At 55.0% G+C, this 19,852-nt stretch overlaps 1 protein-coding gene across 6 annotated transcripts in view; it reads left to right on the forward strand.

Annotated features, from left to right (window-relative positions):
* OGDHL (oxoglutarate dehydrogenase L) overlaps nucleotides 1-19,606 on the forward strand; it is a 29,841-nt gene extending 10,235 nt beyond the window's left edge. For all 6 annotated transcript variants that reach the window (XM_019655076.1, XM_019655074.1, XM_019655078.1 and 3 more), the window contains 18 exons: nucleotides 58-212; nucleotides 1,024-1,170; nucleotides 2,967-3,057; nucleotides 5,389-5,568; nucleotides 5,755-5,883; nucleotides 6,694-6,873; nucleotides 7,166-7,318; nucleotides 7,890-7,992; nucleotides 8,600-8,728; nucleotides 9,678-9,828; nucleotides 10,949-11,076; nucleotides 12,014-12,192; nucleotides 13,711-13,782; nucleotides 13,893-14,018; nucleotides 14,116-14,188; nucleotides 15,518-15,681; nucleotides 15,784-15,938; nucleotides 16,344-19,606. In XM_019655076.1, the coding sequence (XP_019510621.1) occupies nucleotides 58-212; nucleotides 1,024-1,170; nucleotides 2,967-3,057; nucleotides 5,389-5,568; nucleotides 5,755-5,883; nucleotides 6,694-6,873; nucleotides 7,166-7,318; nucleotides 7,890-7,992; nucleotides 8,600-8,728; nucleotides 9,678-9,828; nucleotides 10,949-11,076; nucleotides 12,014-12,192; nucleotides 13,711-13,782; nucleotides 13,893-14,018; nucleotides 14,116-14,188; nucleotides 15,518-15,681; nucleotides 15,784-15,938; nucleotides 16,344-16,467 (2,439 nt within the window). In that variant the 3' untranslated portion in view covers nucleotides 16,468-19,606. The remainder of the gene's footprint in view (nucleotides 1-57; nucleotides 213-1,023; nucleotides 1,171-2,966; nucleotides 3,058-5,388; nucleotides 5,569-5,754; nucleotides 5,884-6,693; nucleotides 6,874-7,165; nucleotides 7,319-7,889; nucleotides 7,993-8,599; nucleotides 8,729-9,677; nucleotides 9,829-10,948; nucleotides 11,077-12,013; nucleotides 12,193-13,710; nucleotides 13,783-13,892; nucleotides 14,019-14,115; nucleotides 14,189-15,517; nucleotides 15,682-15,783; nucleotides 15,939-16,343) is intronic.
* The last annotated feature ends 246 nt before the right edge of the window (nucleotides 19,607-19,852 follow it).

A 19,852-nucleotide genomic window follows, 5' to 3' on the forward strand; every position in this document is an offset into this window, starting at 1 on the left:
TGCCAGGCAGTTGGACCTCCTCCAGGCTTCTCAAGGAGTACCCACCTGTCCCCCCAGAGCACCTACTGCCAGCACATCGGCCTGGAGTTTATGTTCATCAATGACGTGGAGCAGTGCCAGTGGATCCGGCAGAAGTTCGAGACCCCTGGTGTGATGCAGTTCTCCAGTGAGGAGAAGCGGACCCTGCTGGCCCGGCTGGTGCGCTCCATGAGGTCAGGCCCTCAGCACTCCCCCGGACAGCCCAGGTGGCTAGCGGGGCCTGCTCCGGGGCTGGATGAGGGGTCTCAGGCCCTGGCTGAGAAACTAGGAGAGTGCCTGGCACAGGAGGGCAGGGCTGAGTGGGCCTTAGCCCCTGGCTTGGGGGAGGAGCACTGGGGCTGGTACTTAGGCAGAGCTGGGCAGGTGGGCAGGACTGGGGCTTTGGGAGAACAGGATAGCAGGGGCATGCCGAGCAAGGGTGGAAGTGGCAGAAAGTGGCTGTGGGCACGTTTTGGCATAAAGATGTCCCTATGCTGAGTGAGCATAGCAGGACCTCGCTGGGGTGGCACCACTTGCCTCTGCCTACTGCCTTCTCTGAAGCTGGGTCCACGCAGGGCTGCAGGGGCCTGGAGGAGTAGCTGGCACAGCTGCTGGGTGCAGAGTGGATCCCTGAGCAGCGGGGTGTGGCCTGGAGTTTGAGCTGAGCCGAAAGGAGGTCTCTGGGGTGTGCCATGTGCAGTGTATGTGCGTGCAAGGCTGGGATCAGGGAGATGGCTCACTGGAGCAGTTTGACAAAGGAAGAGAGAGGCTGATAGCCGGAAACGGGTGTAGGCAGAGGTTTTGGTTAAGCTGGGAGGACCCCAGCCTCCCCCGGACCTGTGTTCCTTGCTGGTGGGGACATCATGGCGTCTGTGGCAGGTCTTGGACTGTTTGGAGGGAGGTGACTTTGCAACTTCCTCTGTTCTGGGCACCCTGCTCCAAGCCCTCATGAGCAGCTGCCATGAGCCCCACCTTCTCCACCCTTTCCCTTCTCTCCTCAAGCAGGTTTGAAGACTTCCTGGCCAGGAAATGGTCCTCAGAGAAGCGGTTTGGCCTGGAGGGCTGTGAGGTCATGATTCCTGCCCTGAAGACCATCATTGACAAATCTAGCGAGATGGGGATTCAGAATGTCATCCTGGGGATGCCACACAGGTGGGCCCCTTTGCTCCCTTCCACAGCTCAGTCCATTCTCTTCCAGGCCCAGCAGACTGAGGTGGAAGGGAAGGGGTAAAAATCAGAGCAGGGCTGTTGGTGAAACTCGAGGGTAGAGGCAGAGTGGCCTAGAAAGTTCTCAGAGTACCTGGGCCCTGGCCTGCTCATCACAGAAAGAACTAAGCGCTTGGCCAAAGCTGCGTGGAGCCAGGCCCTAACCAGGTCCTCGCAGATTCCGTTTCTCTCCCACCATATTGTCACTGTCTCCAGCAGGGCCAAGAGTTCAGAAAAGGGTTGTATTGTGCTTCTTGAGGTTCTGTGGACAAGGTGGGTCATGTCCTAGGGAAGTGTGGACAAGCCCTGGGCAGGTGGCCCCTGGTTGCCATCCACTGGAGGGAGATTCCTGGAGGCGAGCCAAGGGTCTTTTCCTCTTGCAGCAGACTGTCTGCACATTTCCCTGTGACCTTGATAAAGACTTGGAAGACTGACTTGGCAACTGGCTTGACCTCTGAGCTGGAGCTTGTGGTCTAATGAGGAATATAGTCTGGGGACAAATGGAGGTGGCCAGGGGTCCTGCTGAATGGGCTTGTAAGAACGTGCTGAGCAATCTGGGGGACAAAGCTCCAGCATTTCCTGTGACCATTTCCAGTTGCTCACGGTTGGGCCAGCCCCAGACTGCATCAGCATGGGAGGTGTTCAGGTGTCCATATGCAGTGAGAGAGGGTACCCACCCTGTGGGCTGGCCTGCCAAGAGCTGGACATTTGCCTGTCACAGGCTTCATGCTCTGAGGGGCCTGGAAATGCCCAGTGTCTGGTCAGAGTCAGGCAGAGCTGGCCCCATGGTCTGAGGTGGCACGGGCCCATGTGGCTTTGGGGGACCTATGGAAGAGGTGGTCCCGGGCAGCTTTGGGACCATATGGTGGTGCTGGGCAGGCTCTCGGCCTGACAAGGGCTCTGAGACTTGAGGGGTGTTCTGGGCCAGGCCTCCATAGTTGGGGAGGTGCCTTTGAGGCTGGCGAGCTTTGCCCAAAAGGACTGAGAGTTGTTTAAATGGCTCCCGTGGCTCTACAGAACAGGGAGAGGCCCACCTGGAAAAGGGCTGCCCTTCTGTCACAGGGCCATGTGGGGCTGGAGGTTGGGCTAGGGTGTGTGCCTGGGGCTAGCATCTGTTGGTGGGCTTTGAGGGGGTGAGTTCTTAGGGGGGTGAGTTCTTAGGGCTAGGTGTACCCGCATTGGCTGGTGCCCACCCCTGAATAAACTGCCCCCTGATGGGAAGTTCAGATGGACTGGAGAATCCCTGGTCCCTGGCTGCTATTCCGTCCCCCCACTCCTCAGACCTCAGCTCTCCTGTCCCAATCCTCTGGTAACTTCTGACCTTAGGGTCAGTCTAGTTCCTTTTCCCTTATCCTTCTCCAGTATGCTGCTGGGCTAGGGTGGGAGGTTGTGTGTGAGCCTTTGTGATGCATTAGCAGATTGGGGCCAAGATGCTGGGCTGGGCTCCACTTTAGGGTGGAAAGGGTGGGCACTTTGCCATGAGGCTGGTGGCTCCCTGCTCATGAGGGTCTCCTGAATCTGAGATGTGTAGGGGCGTCGCTCTGGGCGGAACTGGCCAGCCAGGTCTTGTAGACAGGAGGAGGGCTGGGCTTCTCTTGGGCTCCACTGGGAAAAGGGGGGTTCCCTCAGACTCCATGTTGATTCTGATAAGTCCCAGGTGGGCAGGGAGCATGGTGATGCTGGGTCCTATTGGGGGAGGCAGCCTCTGTGCCAGGTGAGAGCCCAGCCCCCTCTGGCTCCAGGGGCAGGCTGAATGTGCTGGCTAATGTCATCCGCAAAGACCTGGAGCAGATCTTCTGCCAGTTTGACCCCAAGCTGGAGGCAGCGGACGAGGTGAGTGCCAAGCCCAGGTCTCAAGACCCTTGGAGAGCCGGGTATTTGGGAGGTGGACTGGGGAGGAACTGGGCCAGGAGTTTCCAGGCTTGGACAAACCTTGAGATGGACAGACGTGCAGAAGAGTGGGAGAGAGGCTGGGAATATTTGCGTGAGGTCACTAAGGTGTATTGGAGCAAGAGCTGTGGTCTCTGATGGCTGGGACAGCTCTTGGAAAACAGCTCCAGAAAGGTACAGGGAAGTCCTGGAGACATTCTCTTTGGCATGGGCCTGTCCATCAGCCCGGAAGGGCCTCAGTCAATTGTTCACCCAGGGCAGCCTTAAGGGGTCAGAATGGTTTCCTGTGCCATTGGTTAGCAGAGGAGACATCTCTCTGCTCACACCCCCTTCGCGGCATGCACACACGTCGTGCATGCCTCATCCCCCGCGCCTTTGCCCTTCTGGGCCTCAGTCCAGCAGCCTTCCTCTCTCCTCTGCTCTCTGTCTCCTTCGTGGTTCCACCTGCCTCCCCTTTGGTGGCTCTCCTGGTTCTCCAGGCAGTGAGCCTGTCACTCCCTCCTCTGGCCCCTCTTTGTCCTCAGACCATCTCCAGCCTGTGCACATGTGCACATACTTGTGTGTGTATATGTTTTCTCCTCCAGACTGGCAGCAGGGTAAAGGCAGGGAGCTCATCCCCGAAGCCCTAGCACCCTGCATAGGTGCTTGGTTTGTTAAAATGAATCACATTAAATGACTGCTCCAAGGTCACCAGCACATTAGGCCAGAGCAGGACTGGAGTCTACATGTGCTGGCTCCCAGCCTGGAATCTTCCCATCGTCCTGTCCATTTTACTTGGAGCCTCAGTTTGCTCTGGGGATAGTGGCACCTGCCCAGGATGGTTGTAAGGAAGCAGAGATGACATGTGAAATCTGTAAAGCTTGGTCAAAGGATACTTAAAAAACGTATTTACTAGTTTTTGGGGTTTTTTTTAACTAAGAAAGAAATATGAACATTGTTTAAAAAAAACAAAAAAACAAAGCTTATACAATGAGAGTGAGTTTTCCTGGTGAGCCTCCTTTTCTGCTCCCAGAGGCTCCATTGTGGACAGTGTTTGTTGTATTAAAGGTGTGTACGTCCAGAAATGTCCCATGCGGTTACAAACACACATTTGTCCAGTCCCGCCTTATTTGTAACGGGCCAGGGGAGCAGCTGTTGATATCTTGTTTTCACTTAATGACTTGTCACTGTGTCATGGCAGTACACAGAGCTCCCTGAGCTTCGAGTGTCCCTGTGGTTTATGCCACCTCCTGCTCGTGGGCGTTAGGGTGCTGGAATGAGTGTCTGCACACGTGTGAGTACCTTGGTAGGTGGTGTCTGAGAGAGGCCATGACTGAAGCTAAGGGGACAGGACTGACTGTCCTCCACAGAGCTGCGGACATCAGCGAGCCCGCCCACGCTGTGCGTGAGGGCCCTCGTTCCATCTTTGCCAAATGAATGGTGCAAACGTGATTGCATTTTAACATACTCATGTCTTTGTTACAAATGTAAGTGTCCCCATGTTTTTAAGCCATGCATATTTCTTCTGTAAATTCTCCTTCATGGCTTTTGCACATTTTTCTATGGGGTTTTGGGCTGTATCTTACTGATTTGTGAAAGTGCTTTATATATTTAGAGAGTTAGCCCTTTGCCTGTATTTGTATTATAGTTTTCTCAGCTTGAGGTTTTTTCCCCTAGCACTGTGCATGGATTTGCTTCCCCTGTGACAAATTTATCAGATTTTAGCTGTCTTATCTTTTATGGCCTCTGAGGTTTGTACATTGTTTAGAAAGGCCTTCCCCACTCCAGGGTCATAAAATAGGATGTTTTCCTCTGATACTGTGGCTTCATCTTTCCCGTGTACACTTTTAGTTACTTTATGTAAGAAGTTAGGCGGGGCCAAGCTCCAGTGTTTGCCCAGGGGCCAGGCCAGTGGTCTCCTCCACATCACGCTGGTGAGCTGTCCTTTCTGTGCTTTCACTGCTGCTGGCTCTCTGGTCCCTTCCTCCTGGTGCCTTAGCCCTGTTCCACTCAGTGGTCATTCAAGCCAGGAGGATGGTAATTGAAATGCAGAAGAGCTCTGATGAGGGAGCAGCTGCTCTGGCTTCTGAGCCTTTCTCAGGCCAGCCTGGAGGGCAAGGAGGGGCAGTGTGCAGGGGTGGGAGGTGGCTGGAAGAGAGGTTAGGTCAGGGACAGCACAAGCCTTCCCAGGGAGCAAAGTCCGGCATTCCCCATCTCCACTGGGGACTTGCATCTGTCTGCCCATCTGTCTGCCTGTCTGAGATGGCAGGCCAACCCCTCCCCCCCAACCTCCAGGGCTCTGGAGATGTCAAATATCACCTCGGCATGTACCATGAGAGGATCAACCGGGTCACAAACAGAAATATCACTCTGTCGCTTGTGGCCAATCCCTCCCACCTGGAAGCTGTGGACCCTGTGGTGCAGGGGAAGACCAAGGCAGAGCAGTTCTACCGCGGGGACGCCCAGGGCAAGAAGGTGAGCTCACCTGGGCCCTGATGGGCTGGATCTGAGGGGTGGGCCCTGAGAGCTGAACTCTAGAGGGTGGGACCTGAGGACCTGGGCTCTGAGGGATGGGCCCTGATTCTCTGCAGTGCAGGGGGCAGGGCTGCACTGCACAGGCTGAGCATGGGGGCTCCTCCTGGCTTACACCTTACCCTGCAGGTCATGTCCATCCTGGTCCATGGGGATGCTGCCTTCGCTGGCCAGGGTGTGGTCTATGAGACCTTTCACCTGAGCGACCTTCCCTCTTACACCACCAATGGCACAGTGCATGTTGTTGTCAACAACCAGGTGAGGGCCTGGCTGCATGCCAGGCCTCGTCAGCATCATTCTTCCCTAAATCGAGGCAGCACTTTGAGAGGAAGAGTGAGATGGTCCTGGTTCTAATCCCACTGCTCCACCAGTCCCAGGGTGTTATCTCAGGCAGGATGCCTACTTGCCCCAGCCTCTCCCCCCCTCCCCCCCACCCTGCCCCACTCCTCATCTATTTATCTCTCATCCTCATCTGTTTATCTGTGATCATGGAGAAGGTTGTAAGGACAAAAGAGTACAGGTTTAACTAGCAGAAGCCGGACATCGTGGACCTAGGTGCTGCCTTAGCTCCATGTGAATCAGTCAGTCTTAGAACACAGCTCCCACCAGTCTTTGTTTTTCCGGAAGCTGTGGTTAATAACAGCTCTTCTTCTGCGCCTCTGAAGCCCTGGGTTAACTGCTTCCCAGGATAACCCTGTGACATAGGAATTTAATGAGATCTTTTCACAGATGAGGACATTGAGGCTCCGGGAATCTAAGTGCCTTGGCCAGGGTTGTGCAGTTAGTAACTGGTGGGCTAGGGTGTGCCCAGACCTGTGCTCCCCACTGCCATTGTAGCAAATGATGGTGGGAGAATAGAGCAGGCACGCTTCCCCTGGTACTGCTGCTATCCCTGTGGGACCTGCTGCTCTGTCTGATTGGGGGCCACTCATGGGTTGTCCCTTTATGTCCCACATGCCTCCTGGGCATATCTGATGGACCTTGCGGCAGAGAGCCTCCTTCCCCCAGCTCTTTGACCCACAGGTCTAGCTGAGTAAACAGATGCTGCCAGTTCCTCTCCCTTTGCAGATTGGCTTCACCACGGACCCCCGAATGGCTCGCTCCTCACCATACCCCACCGATGTGGCCCGCGTGGTCAATGCTCCCATTTTCCACGTGAACGCAGATGACCCAGAGGCTGTGATATACGTGTGCAGTGTAGCAGCCGAGTGGAGGAACACCTTCAATAAAGACGTTGTTGTAGACCTGGTGGGTTGGGGGGCTGAGGCTGGGGTTGGGGGCCAAGGCTGGGGTCAGGGTAGGCAGCCTGTCCCCGCTGTGCTGATCACGGCTGGTCCACAGTATCTTCGACATTCAAGGCTGGGACACATGGGTTAGTGCCACCAAGAGCAATCTGTACAAAGGCTTAGGGCAGGGACATTCAGTGAGAGGTGGTAGTGGGGGCTTTTCAGGGGCCTCAAAGGGTGTGCCCTGCCAGATGTGCCCCAGTTTAGCAGTGACGGGTCAGAGACTGAGCCCCGGTGCCCTGCTGTCCCTGCAGGTCTGTTACCGCCGGCGTGGCCACAATGAGATGGATGAGCCCATGTTCACGCAGCCTCTCATGTACAAGCAGATCCACAGACAGGTGCCTGTGCTGAAGAAGTACGCAGACAAGCTGATCGCCGAGGGCACGGTCACCCTGCAGGAGTTCGAGGTGGGTGCGCGGCCTCACCGATGCCTGGGGTAAGCCCCCGGGGTAAGCCGCGGCAGAGCCAGGACCCAGGGTGGCTGCTGCTGTTGCCAGCCCCGTGCTGGGAACTGGTGACTTAAAGAAGTAGGTTGTATGGTCCTTGTCCCCAACAGACCCCAGTTATCAAGGGGGACAGAATACCAAAGACATTTAAAGCCTTGTGGGATGCAGTAGATACCATGATGGGGAAGCCCAGGCTCCGGTAGGAGTCCAGGAAGGCTTCCTACAAGAGGTGGCCCCAAACCGGGTTTGTCCCCGCAGTTATCTGATGACGCGTTGGTCCTCCCTTCTTGACAGGGCTCAGAGTTGCTCGAGTCTTCCCCAAGTCTCTTGCTGAATGGGATCCCCTGGAACTCTGTCCAGGATCCCCCTGAACTCTGAGACTTTGGCCTCTAGCCACAAGGTCCCTGCAGGCAGGCAGACAGAGAATTCTAGAATGTGGTGAGGGGGACCAGGACTTAGGAATCCAGGTCGACCTAGCCTCTGGCTGCCCACAGCATCACTGCCTGCATCCGTGCCTTCACCCCAATTTCAGGAAGAAATTGCCAAATATGATCGGATCTGTGAGGAGGCATATGGCAGGTCCAAGGATAAGAAGATCCTGCATATAAAGCACTGGCTGGACTCGCCCTGGCCCGGTGAGTGAGCTGTGTGTGACTGAAAGTGATTTGCCTGGGTCTTGGGCTCTGGCACTGAGGCTACAGGCTCTGTTCCTCAGACCCCTGAGGCTGTGTGGAGCTGCTTCCTGCAGGTTGGGGTGGGCTGGGGCAGAGGGGAGATGACACAGGTGAGCAACTGAACTGAAAAAGGAGGGCTGAGCCAGGACAGGTAGAAGCCAAAGTGGAGAGAGCCAGAGGCTTGTGCTCAGAGGGCCTCCTGGTGGGGAGGGGTGCTCCTCAGAGGGTCTCCCTGGGGGGTGCTCAGAAGGTCTCCCTGGGAGATGCTCAGAGGGTCTCCATGGGGGTGGTGCTGAGAGGGTCACCCTAGGGGATCACCCTGGGGTGGACCTAGTTGGCTATGACCCTGCACCCTGAAGTGGCTCTCGCAAGGGCCCAGGGGAAGACATTGGGTAGGTGTAGGAGCTGGAGCTGTGGCTGTCAGCTGTCTTAGGTCTCCAGGATGGGCTCAAGTCTCAACTGCCAGGTGAGGTCAAGGAAGAGGTGGGCCCTGAGGCCTCGGGAGGCAGGCTGATGGGGATCTGAGGCCCCACCGCCACCCAAAAGTACACAGTCTCTGCCATCTCAGGCTTCTTCAATGTGGATGGGGAGCCCAAGAGCATGACGTGCCCAGCCACAGGCATTCCTGAGGATGTGCTGACCCACATCGGCAACGTGGCCAGCTCAGTGCCCCTGGAAGACTTTAAGATCCACACAGGTGAGGTTGCTGTGCAGGCTCCAGCATGGGCCGCTGTCCCAGAGAGATGGCATCAGAAGTCAGGGAGGCCTGGCCTGCCTCCCCATTCGGTCACTGGTGGGTCAGCTGAGCTCTTGGAGCCTTGTTTGCACAGCACCCCGTGAGGTATAAGTCATAATAGCTCTTCTCAGGGCCTGCAGATGTGGATGCCACTCTCCCAGCGGGGTTCTGGAGACCAGGCCTACATGTGGTCCCTGGGTCAGGCAGAAGAACAGGGAAGCAAGCGCTATTTCAGAGGGAGTGGTTGTGCCTGAAAGGTGGGGGGGCGGAAGTACTGGGCTTGCTGGCAGCCTGGATGGTTGACAGAGGTGACCCTGCCTTTCCTGGGTGGTCTCTGGCTGCAAATCCTGGCTGTGGCCTCTGTTTGGGCAGCCCCCCCATGGTGGTAGTAGGGCACCTGCGTTGCTTCTGACTAGCCTGTGGGGGTTCCAAAGGGATTCCTCCACAGTGTGCTTGGAGGCCCAGGTGTCCTGGGGTGCCTACTCTGTGTTCATATCACAGGGGGTTTGGGCAGGTGTAGGGCTGACAGCATGGCCCAGCATGGCCCAGGTGCCTGGGATCAAATCCAAGCACCTTTATACCTGTGTGATTGTGAGTAAATGACTTCCTTCTTCTGAGGCTCAGTCTCCTCACCTGTAGAGTTGGGACAGCCTGCACTGTGCGGTTGTGAGAAATGTACCCAACTCAGGGCATGCAGTGTGTGCCTATGGCATACCTCCTCCTCCTCCCCGCAGGGGGGAGTCTGGGGGGTGTGGTGGGCTCATTGTATTGGGGGTGCTGGCAGAAGGGTGCCTGGCCTGGTCCCTCTGCTCTGTGGGCAGGGTGTAACTGAGAACATGCACAGTTGGCTCTGGTCCTTGGGACTGTGGCTTTCCCCTGGGTCCCTCAGGCTGGCCCTTCCCTCCTGCAGGCCTCTCTCGCATCCTTCGGGGCCGTGCGGACATGACCAAGAATCGGACAGTGGACTGGGCACTGGCAGAGTACATGGCCTTTGGCTCCCTGCTTAAGGAGGGCATCCACGTGCGGCTCAGTGGACAGGATGTGGAGAGGGGCACGTTCAGGTGAGGGCAGGCTCTGGGCTGCAGGCCCTGGGGACGTTGGCCTTGTCCCCCACTGAGCCCGTGGGGGAGCTGAGGGCTCAGCTGTGCTTGGATCTCCCGGAGTCAGCCCAGGAGCTCTGGAGTGGAGCTGGCCCTTCCTCCCTCCAGACCTTGTCGAGGAGCCCTAGGAGAGCCTTTGTCTGGCTGAGGTAATCACAGGTAACCCAGTCAGCACCCCAGCCCCGACCCTGGGGCCAAGCCATCCGAGGGCCACTGGAGCACCTCTCTGACCTCACGGGACAAGCATGCAGAGCTGACAGCCCAAGCTGTTGATTGATATCAAGGCTTGTGGTCCTCTGTGGTCTTCATGGGGTGTGTGTGTGTGTGTGTGTGTGTGTACACTGCTGTCAAGCCAGTCTCCCCGCCATCTTGCTTCTTTGCAGTTGATTTTTTTGAGTCTAGGTGAAAGACTTCACACTTGTCAGTTGTCCCCATCCTGCTTCCTCTGTGTGCGGCTCCGGATGTTTTGGGTCCCTCACTGCCATGTTAGTGAGTCCTGGTGCTGACACCCAGGATTCGACAGGCCTTCTTTCTCAGGCCCTAGTTGCTCGTCACTGCTAGTCCTGCTCCAGCTCGGAGCACAGGGGCTGCTCCATTGCACGCTGAGCCACATGTCAGTCCTCACTGGGTGTGGGGTGAACCAGGTGGTCCCCATTATACAGCCCCTGCCTCCTATGAATCTGGGCAGGGCAGGCAAGGTTGTGAAGGGACTAGCAGGATGGGCAGGGGCGCAGTGCTCCAGGGGTATGGGCTCTCAGGGTCTTGGACTCCACCCAGCACTTGGGGGATCAGCAAGGCAGGTCTCGTTGGATCCTTTCTGTAGGTAAGACTCTCATGTCTGTGCTCAAACCCCCAGTGTGTGGGATGTGGGCACTGCTGGGAGGGAGGCTGCTTGGAGGAGGGAACGGATTGTTCTGGCTTTTCAGGGCCTTCTTGGTGTCGCCATCCGGTGGGACTCTGTTAGGTTTCCTGGCACAGTGATGAGGGTTTGCCTGCCTCCTGCTACACAGCCCCCCTTCGGGTGAAGAGGTGCCAGTCCACCTGCCTGCCCTTCAGCCCTTCCATGCCTGTCTCTCTTCAGTCACCGGCACCATGTTCTCCATGACCAGGAAGTTGACCGGAGGACGTGCATCCCCATGAACCACCTTTGGCCTGACCAGGCCCCGTACACCGTGTGCAACAGCTCTCTCTCGGAGTATGGAGTGCTGGGTGGGTCAGACTCTGGGGGCCGGTCAGGCGGGCCCTGAGACACCTGGGGACCAGAGAGGGGCTTGCATCCTAGGTGTTCTGTCTTTGTCGTTTTGACCATGGACTGGGCTTGGGGCTGGGAGGGAGCCTGGGTCAGGGCCTAGGAGGGGCTGAGAGGCTCAGGGGTCTCTGGGGTGAACCTGGGTCCTGAGGGACAGTAGTTGGGCTGCGCCCCCCCACCCTGCCCTGCGGCCACATAAGAGATGAGGTCTTGTCCTGTCTGGCCCCTCAGGGAGCCCAGCTGGCGGGCCCTGGTTGCCTGGGAGGGGCTGTTTGGATGCTAGAGCCCCGTCCCTGGGCACCAGCCCCAGTGGGCCCAGAACACCCAATAGAGCCCCTGTGGACACAGCCAGTGGCTGGACCTGAGCCTGGCCTGGCCTGCTCCACTTTCCTGACCCTTGTCTTGCCTCACTACACTGCACCCAGCATCCCTGTTTCAAGGTCCCCTCCCCAGGCTCAGGGATCCCCAGACTGTCTCTTGCGTTCTCTCCATCTGCTTGATCTTTAGCTGGTCTGCTTCATCCCTCACTGCCTCCTCCCAGAAGCAGGAACCCTCAGAGACCTGTTCCTGCCCCTTCCTCTCAGTAGCCCTGCCCATATTTGGGGGGCTTCTCTTGGAAGACAGCTCTTGCTGCCTCCATAGGATATCTTTGGACTTGGCTCCTTGTCTAGAGAAGACCGAAGCTGGCCATACAGCTAGTCAGGGCTGAGGATAGCCTCTCTGGGCATGTTAGTTCCCAGGAAGGGAAGTCCTGGCTTTGGGCCCCAGGCTCCTCCTGGCCTGCTGGGAGGCATGGGTGGGGCGGGGAGGGTGTCTGAGAATGGGCCGGGTTTGACTGGAGCCACTGCTGTTTAGTAACAGTGTGTGGCAGGCTCTATCTTGGTGTCTTGTGTTTAGGCTTTGAGCTGGGCTATGCCATGGCCAGTCCCAATGCCCTGGTCCTCTGGGAGGCTCAGTTTGGCGACTTCCACAACACAGCCCAGTGCATCATCGACCAGTTCATCAGTACCGGTCAGGCCAAGTGGGTTCGGCACAATGGCATCGTGCTGCTGCTGCCCCATGGCATGGAGGGCATGGTGAGGGCTGCCTGCTGGCCAGGGCCTGGGGAGGGGGGTGGACCTCTGACCGAGTGCAGGACTGGAGGGCACCCTCTGGGCCCCTGGAATACAGGGGCCTGCTTAGGGTGGGGCCTGCAGATGTCCCACTGCTGCTGAAGTCGATAATGACCTTCCTGTTACTAGCAATTGAAGTAGCTGACATGTTTGAGAGCTTGCTATTTGCCAGGCTCTGTTTAAAACCCTCTGTTAAATCCTCTAATCCTTACAACAACTTAATGAAGTAGGCCCTGTTCCCATTCTCCAGATGAAGAAACTGAGGCACAAAGAGGTGGAGTAGCTTGTCCAAGTTCTCACAGCCAGTGGCTTGGATGTGAACCTAATCTGTACAGTACTTCTGTCCTCTGGTCCCCTTCTGGGTGACCAGCCTGTGTAGCTACACATGGGTGAGAGGGGCCATGCAGGCCAGTGGGGGAGGGATGGGGAGGGGAGGAACAGAGCATCACCAGATGCCACCTTACGTGCTTGTGCAGCCTGACCAGGTCGGGGATGGGCAGGGGCAGCACTGCACAGGGTGGGCTTGGCAGTGTGACCCGGGCAAGTCTCCGTACCTTGGATGGTCAGGCTGCAGTGGACGTCCCTGAGGGCCCCCTCAGCTAGGACCGGTCCTCCAGTCAGGGACTGATCACTAGTGTCACCACTGCACGGCTGTTAGAGCCAGGTCTTGCTGCGCAGAGCACTTGACATGCTGTGTAAAACCCTGTGGAATCCTTGGAACAGGACTGGGCATTGGTCCTCACACCTGAGGAGAGGAGAGGGCTGACCCACCCAGGGCCCCCAACTGTAAAGCCTTCTCACCAGTGGGGCTTGAGCCAGGCTGGGTGAGGAGGGTTGGGCTGGCCTGGTGGTACCTGTGGTGCTGGGTCCTTGGTGAGTCTCCACTAAGGTAGGGGCTGCCATGGGGCACACCACTCTGTCATCTGGGGGCCAGTTTAGAGGTCAGTGTGGGGTTGTCTGCGCTCATGGACCAGAGCAGCCCATGTGGGCAAGGGCGGGAGGAGGGGCCATCCCGGGGTTCAGATCTGCCCCTTCTGGCTGCGTGACCTTGGAGTTGTTTCTTCATCTCCTAGCCCCTCACCTTATTCATTTGTAAAGTGTGTCCACAGCACCGACATCATGGGCTGCTTTCAGGACTGTGTGGGGTCTGCTGAAGTGCGCCTGGGCACAGCCGTTGCTCAGGGAGCCGCAGCCACTGGAGTCAGAGCGTTTGCAGGAAGGACCGCTCACCTTGGCCTCTTTGCTTCTTACTCCCACTGCACATGTCAGATGTGCTGGCGCTAGCTGCCCACCCCCCCGGAGGCCTTCCTACTCTTTTCCCACATTCCGGGTTCTTTCAGGCTCCAGAGTGAGGGTAACTTCTCCAAGAATCCATCTGCAGTCTTTCCTGAGACCTGGGTCCCTGCAAGTCCAGGTGTCTGTCCTGTGTGACCCCCCCCTCCCCCACTTGGCCAGCCTGGGCCATCTGGCATTTGTTTTCAGGGCCCGGAGCACTCCTCAGCGAGGCCTGAGCGGTTCCTGCAGATGAGCAATGATGACTCGGATGCCTACCCCGTGAGTGCTGCCTGCCTTCCCCAGGACAGGGATGTGCCTGCTGAGCAGGGTGGGCCCAGGCCCCGGGGACCACAGACAGGCCACTTCCCAGCCATGCCCTGTCCCCCCAGGCCTTCACTGAGGATTTCGAGGTGAGCCAGCTCTATGACTGCAACTGGATTGTGGTCAACTGCTCCACCCCGGCCAGCTACTTCCACGTGCTGCGCCGGCAGATCTTGCTGCCCTTCCGCAAACCGGTGAGCCGCCCTGGCCATCACCACAGTGGTGCCGCGGCCACGTGCGGGAGCCTTGGCCTGGTGGGGCAGCTGGCAGCTAGGTCTGTTTCCCTTCCAGCTGATCATCTTCACACCCAAATCTCTGCTGAGGCACCCAGAGGCCAAGTCCAGCTTTGACCAAATGGTATCTGGTATGTGCCTGGGTGTGTTGGGGAGGTGGCCTGGTGTGTGGCTTGGTGGCCCATGGCATGACCTCTGCTAGTGGGACTCTTCCATTCTCGCCTCTGCGGCTCTGTGGACCCTGCAGCAACTCCTGTGTGGTCCCCACCAGTGGCCTAGTTGGGAGGCTGGTGCATGGCCAGCTGGCCTGGGCTGGGTCAGGTCAGTTGGGCTGAGCACCAAGGCCAGAGGAGTGCACTGGCCCCCACAGGGCTAGCCTGGTGGTGCCAGGGGACCTTAGAGATGGGAGGCCTGGCAGAGGTCTGCCTAGTTCACAGCACACTGAGTGTCATTCATTCATACATTTTCTTTTACTCATGAGCCAGACATTACTGGCCCTGGGGACACGGTGACCCCTTTAGGAGCTCTCAGCCACATTTACCTGGGAGTCGGGAGCCAGTCAGAGAAAGCATCTGGAGGACCAGGTGTTGAAGTTGAGATGGGAGCCAGTAGAGGCTTGGCAGAGCAGAGCTATCTTAGAAAATGGTCCTGGGTGGTAGGGGGCCAGGCAGGTCTATACAGGAAGGGCCATGGCAGCGTGGACAAGTGTTTGTTTTTTACCTGTGTGTGGTTGGGTGTCCTGCGGTGTGGGCAGGTGGCTGAGCCGGCAGTTCAGAGCTCTGGCTGGAGCTGGACCTGGACCTCGTGAGCGGGATGCCCAGGGCTGGCTTTTCTCTGGTGGCGCCTGGCAGCCTGTTAACCCCCTCTGCCTCACTGTCCTCCCCTGGGAGGTGGGGACACTACAGTAGCTTCCTCAGAAGCTTTTGCAGCATGCTTGGCTTGGTGCCTGGCACATGACTAGCTCAGGAAGGAAAGATGGACAAGCCTTAGAGATGGGAGCTTGACTGGGGCTGAGGAACGTGCACTGGTCTCCAGAGACAGCTGTTTGCCTTCCATCTCGGTGATTGGGTGGCTAGAGTACATGCAGGAGGTAGGCATGGCTGGATGGGGAACCTGTCCAGGACAGACAATGATGTCATCAGATGAGGCCGTGATGTCTCCTTCTCTGTCCCCACAGGGGCTCTTCCCATCATACCCTGACATCACCTTGCACGGTGATGGCCCCAGAGCTGTGCCTTTGGCTCCAGCCCGTCGACTCTCTCCCTATGATACCTAAAGTTTCATCTGTCCCCTTCTCCATTGTTTGGCTGAAGAGGTGCCCAGTGCAGCCAGATATCTAAACCCAGAGCTAGTCTCAGTGGTCAGGGAGAGCCTGGGGGTGCTGGGATGCAGGCCTGTTCCCAGGAACCTTCAGCCCCTCTGGGAGCCAGTGTCTCTACCATCCCCTGTCGGTCCCCCAGGGACCAGCTTCCAACGGGTGATTCCTGAGGATGGGGCCGCAGCACGGACCCCTGAGCAGGTACGGCGGCTCATCTTCTGCACTGGAAAGGTGTACTACGACCTGGTGAAGGAACGGAGCAGCCAGGGCCTGGAGGAGCAAGTGGCCATCACACGCCTAGAGCAGGTACACCTGGTCAGAGCGATGGACAGGTCAGCTTGCCAGGCAGGGCCAGGTGTGGGGCCCGCGTCCCCTGGCTAAGCCCCCCTTTCTCCCTGTCTGCCCCAGATCTCTCCATTCCCCTTTGACCTGGTCAAGTGCGAGGCAGACAAGTACCCAGGCGCGGAGCTGGTGTGGTGCCAGGAGGAGCACAAGAACATGGGCTACTATGAGTACATCAGCCCGCGCTTCGTGACCATCCTGCACCGGATGCGGCCCATCTGGTACCAGGCTGCCGCCTGTTCTTCCCCGCTGAGGGGCTCGGGGGCCTGAGGCTCCGTCCTGGCTTTGCCTGCCTGCCCCCGAATGGGCCACTGCCCTTCTCTGGTTGCATTGGAAACCATAGTCCTTACTGGCTCTGTGACAGTTGGGGACAGGTCAGCTTCCCCATCAGGGACCCCTGACAGTGCCACCTTATGGTGAGCAAACCTTCGCTTTTGCTCCGCAGCCAGAACCGAACCAGAGAGCCTCCTGCATGTCTCAAATCTCCCTGTGCTCTCGGGCCAGCTACTTAGCCTCCTGGAGCCCAGGCGCTTCATCTCTTCAGCAGGGGGGTGATAAGGATTAGGCCTGATGAAGGCCCACCCGAGTGGCCCAGCCCTCCTCTCATCTTGCCTTTCCTCCCTCAGGTACGTAGGCCGGGACCCAGCGGCTGCACCAGCCACAGGAAACAGGAACACGCACCTGGTGTCTCTGAAGAAGTTTCTGGATACGGCCTTCAATCTCCAGGCCTTTGAGGGCAAGACATTTTAGAGCCGGGCAAGGCCTGCCTGGGTCTCGCTGTGGGGTCAGCTGGGGATGTAGGGACTGTTGAGGGGAAGGACAGTGCTCCTGCACAGGAGTGGTCTATCGGGGGCTCCAGGGTAAAACACATGCAGCGACTGAGGCCAGAGTAGGCACTGCTGCCTTGGGTGTTATGCTGCCTTGGGCCTTCGTGCTTATTTCAGAATCTGGTAGGACCAAGAAAGCTAGAGGGGGTGATGGATGGGATGTCGTTCTGGGATGTTTCCCCAGCTGCCCCGGTCTTTCTGGCATGTGTGTACCTTTCCCATCTGTGTCATTCACATCTCTGCAGACGGCCACCCAGGATCCCATGGCTTGGGTCTCTGTCTTCCTGGCACATCAGGCGGCTGCTCACCCTGTCCTCGTTCATCCGTAGATTCAAGGAATGTTCTCTTTTGTGCTCTTAGAAATAGAGATTTCAGCAATAACAACCAGGTGAAGCAAAACCATGCCAGCTGATTCCTATATGCTCTGTTTTATGGGGCGTGTCATGATGAGACATGTCAGCTTCTGTGTGACATACAGCCAGCCACAGCTCATGTGCACCACACTAGAAAACCAAATAACAGAGAAATTTAAAAAATGCTTAAGAGAGATTTTCTGTTTTTCATTTCCTGTTGTAAAATTGGGGAAAGAGGCAGATGGCTTAGAGAAGGTGTGGAATGGGGAGAAGAAAAAGCTAACCGCTTAGAGGATAAATTCCAGCCTCAATGAGACACTTTCCTTTTAGCACCAGGCAGTGTTTGCAGATCTGTGGGTGTCTCTGCTTTTCGGCCTTTTGTTGGTTTTGCTTCCCCACAAAAACGGCCAGGGCAGCTGCATCACAGGAGGGACGTTTTCCTCTGTGCAGATCATTTATTCACTTGTCCCCGTCTCAGAGCACTTCCCCGGTGCTCTACGCTGAGGCACAGGGTAAAGGTGTGCATCTGTGTGCTGGCTCTTCCAGTCAGGGGTCCAGTAGGGAGACGTGGAAATAGTTTTATTCGCTGAGTTACGAGTTATGTGGGAGGTCAGTGCAGAGGGTTGCCGGAGTCCAGGAAGCACCCTGGAGGAGACGGTGTTGGAAAGAAGAGCCTCACAGGAGAACGAGGGAGAGACGCTCCCTCCGCGGAGCAGACCCAGAAATACTGGCCAGGGATTGGGGTGGGGCGACCTAAAGGAAAAATCGGCCAGAGGTTGGAGAACAGTGTAAAGTTCGATCAGCCTCAAATACAGCTTGTTAGGGTACACTTTGAATCACATGTTGGAGCATTGTAAGTGACATTAAAGGGAAAATAATTACAGCTGCCTTTGTAGTGTGTCTCTTGTGTCCTGGGCCCTCTACTGGACATTTTGCATATATTACTAAATACGATTTAACCTTCACTGTCACTTGCATGCTGGGAATATGCCCATTTTATAGATGGGGAAATCGAGGTTCACATGAAGTTATTTGCCCAGGGTCACTCACCAGCTAGACATGGCCTCTATCCCTAGGACCACACAGCTTCCTTGGGAAATAAGCTTTTCCGTGTCATGCATTCCTGGCCCTGTGGAGATCAAGCAGCCTGGGTTCTCCTTGCAGTTGGGCTGTGGCAGTTGGCAGGGACATGGGCGCCTGGGCTGGACATGAGGAGCTCTCATGCTCTCCAGCTGAATGGTTGGCACATCCTGCCCATAGCACTCACTGCCCCTTCCTCACTCCCATGTAGAAAGTGCAGTGGGCTAGTGGGCTAAGATCAAACTGAGGAAAACAATTGTATGAAGAGAGGGCTGCAAACTCCACAAACATAACTAACGCTGGAAGTAAAATGGAGCTCATGGAAGAAAGACTTTAAATGAACTATAATAACTTTAAGAGGGCAAGGAGGATATTACTACTATGAAACAATAACAGACAAAAAATCAGATATTTAGATAAATGCCAAATATTGCCAAAATAAAAACCTCAAAAATGGGCTGACTAGCACACTGGACACAGCTGAAATGTAAAATATGAATCTGGACATAAGGCCTAGGAATTCTGCTGAGAAAGTAGAACAAAGCAAATATGTATTATATTTTTAAAAAATTCTTTAAAGAGACAGAGTACATATAGATCCCACAGTTCTGACATGCATTTAAGTGTCCCAGGAGGACAAAACATGAGAGAATCTTGGGGTGATGGGAATGTTCTGTCTTCTGACCGTATCAATGTCAATATCCTGGCTGTGATATTGTGCTATAGTTTTGCAAGATGGTATTATTGGGGGAAATTGGGTAAAGGCTACATGAGATATGTCTTACAACTGCATGTAAGTATACAAATAAATTAGAAACAAATGATTTACTTCCTGTTACTGAATTGTAAAAGCTCCTTATATAATCTGAATACAAATCTTTTATCAGATATATGTTTTATAAATATTGTAAGTCTGTGGCTTGTATTTTAATTTAAGAGTAAAAGACATTCTCATGAAGTCCACTTTATCATTTTTAATAGTTTGCATTTTTTTGTATCTTAAGTAAAAAATTGTTGCTTAACCTAATGTCACAAGGACTTTCTCCTGTATTTTCTTCTAGACAGTTTATAGTTCTAACTCAAGGTTATGTCTATAAACATCACATTTTGAGTTATTTTGCATGTGGTATGAGGTAAGGGTCAAAATTTAGCATTTTTTTATATATCAAATTGATCCCATACCATTTGTTAAAGAGACTGTGCTTTTTAAAAAATGAATTAGTTTTAGGTGAAGACTATCCTTTATTCATTGAATAAAGTTATTGGGATCTTTTGAATATTTAATCAATTATATAGCGCCCAAAATATGTAAAGGTTCACAGACCTGTATACTGAATGTGTAAAATATTACTGAGATAATAAAAGATCTAATAAATGGAGAGTTATACTATGTTCACAGATTAGAAGGCTTAATGTTAAGAATCAATTCTCCCCAAATTGATCTATATTCTACACAATTCCTGTCCAAATTATATTAAAGTTTTGTAGAAATTGACACATTGATTCTAAAATTTATACATAAATACGTAGATAGCCAAAACAATTTTGGAAAGGAGGAACCCAGAAGACTTACATGATCTAATTTCAAGGTTTATTATAAAACTACAATAAAGACCTGCTGGGATTTTATTGGGATTATGTGGAATCTATACGACATCGGACAATTGAGTTTGTGAACTCATCCTAGAAAAAGTGCTACTACCTCATTGCTGAATATCACTTTGGTCACCTTTGAAGTACTCCCCTTGGGAAGCTATGCACTGACACCAGTGTCTAGTCCACCCTTCAAAGCAATGTTGGAACTCTTTTTCTGGAATGGCCATCAGAGCTGTCATCGTAGTACCCTTGATGTCCTGAATGTCATCAAAATGTCTT

Source organism: Hipposideros armiger, unplaced genomic scaffold, assembly GCF_001890085.2.
Source record: "Hipposideros armiger isolate ML-2016 unplaced genomic scaffold, ASM189008v1 scaffold_235, whole genome shotgun sequence".
NCBI classification, from domain to species: Eukaryota; Metazoa; Chordata; class Mammalia; order Chiroptera; family Hipposideridae; genus Hipposideros; species Hipposideros armiger.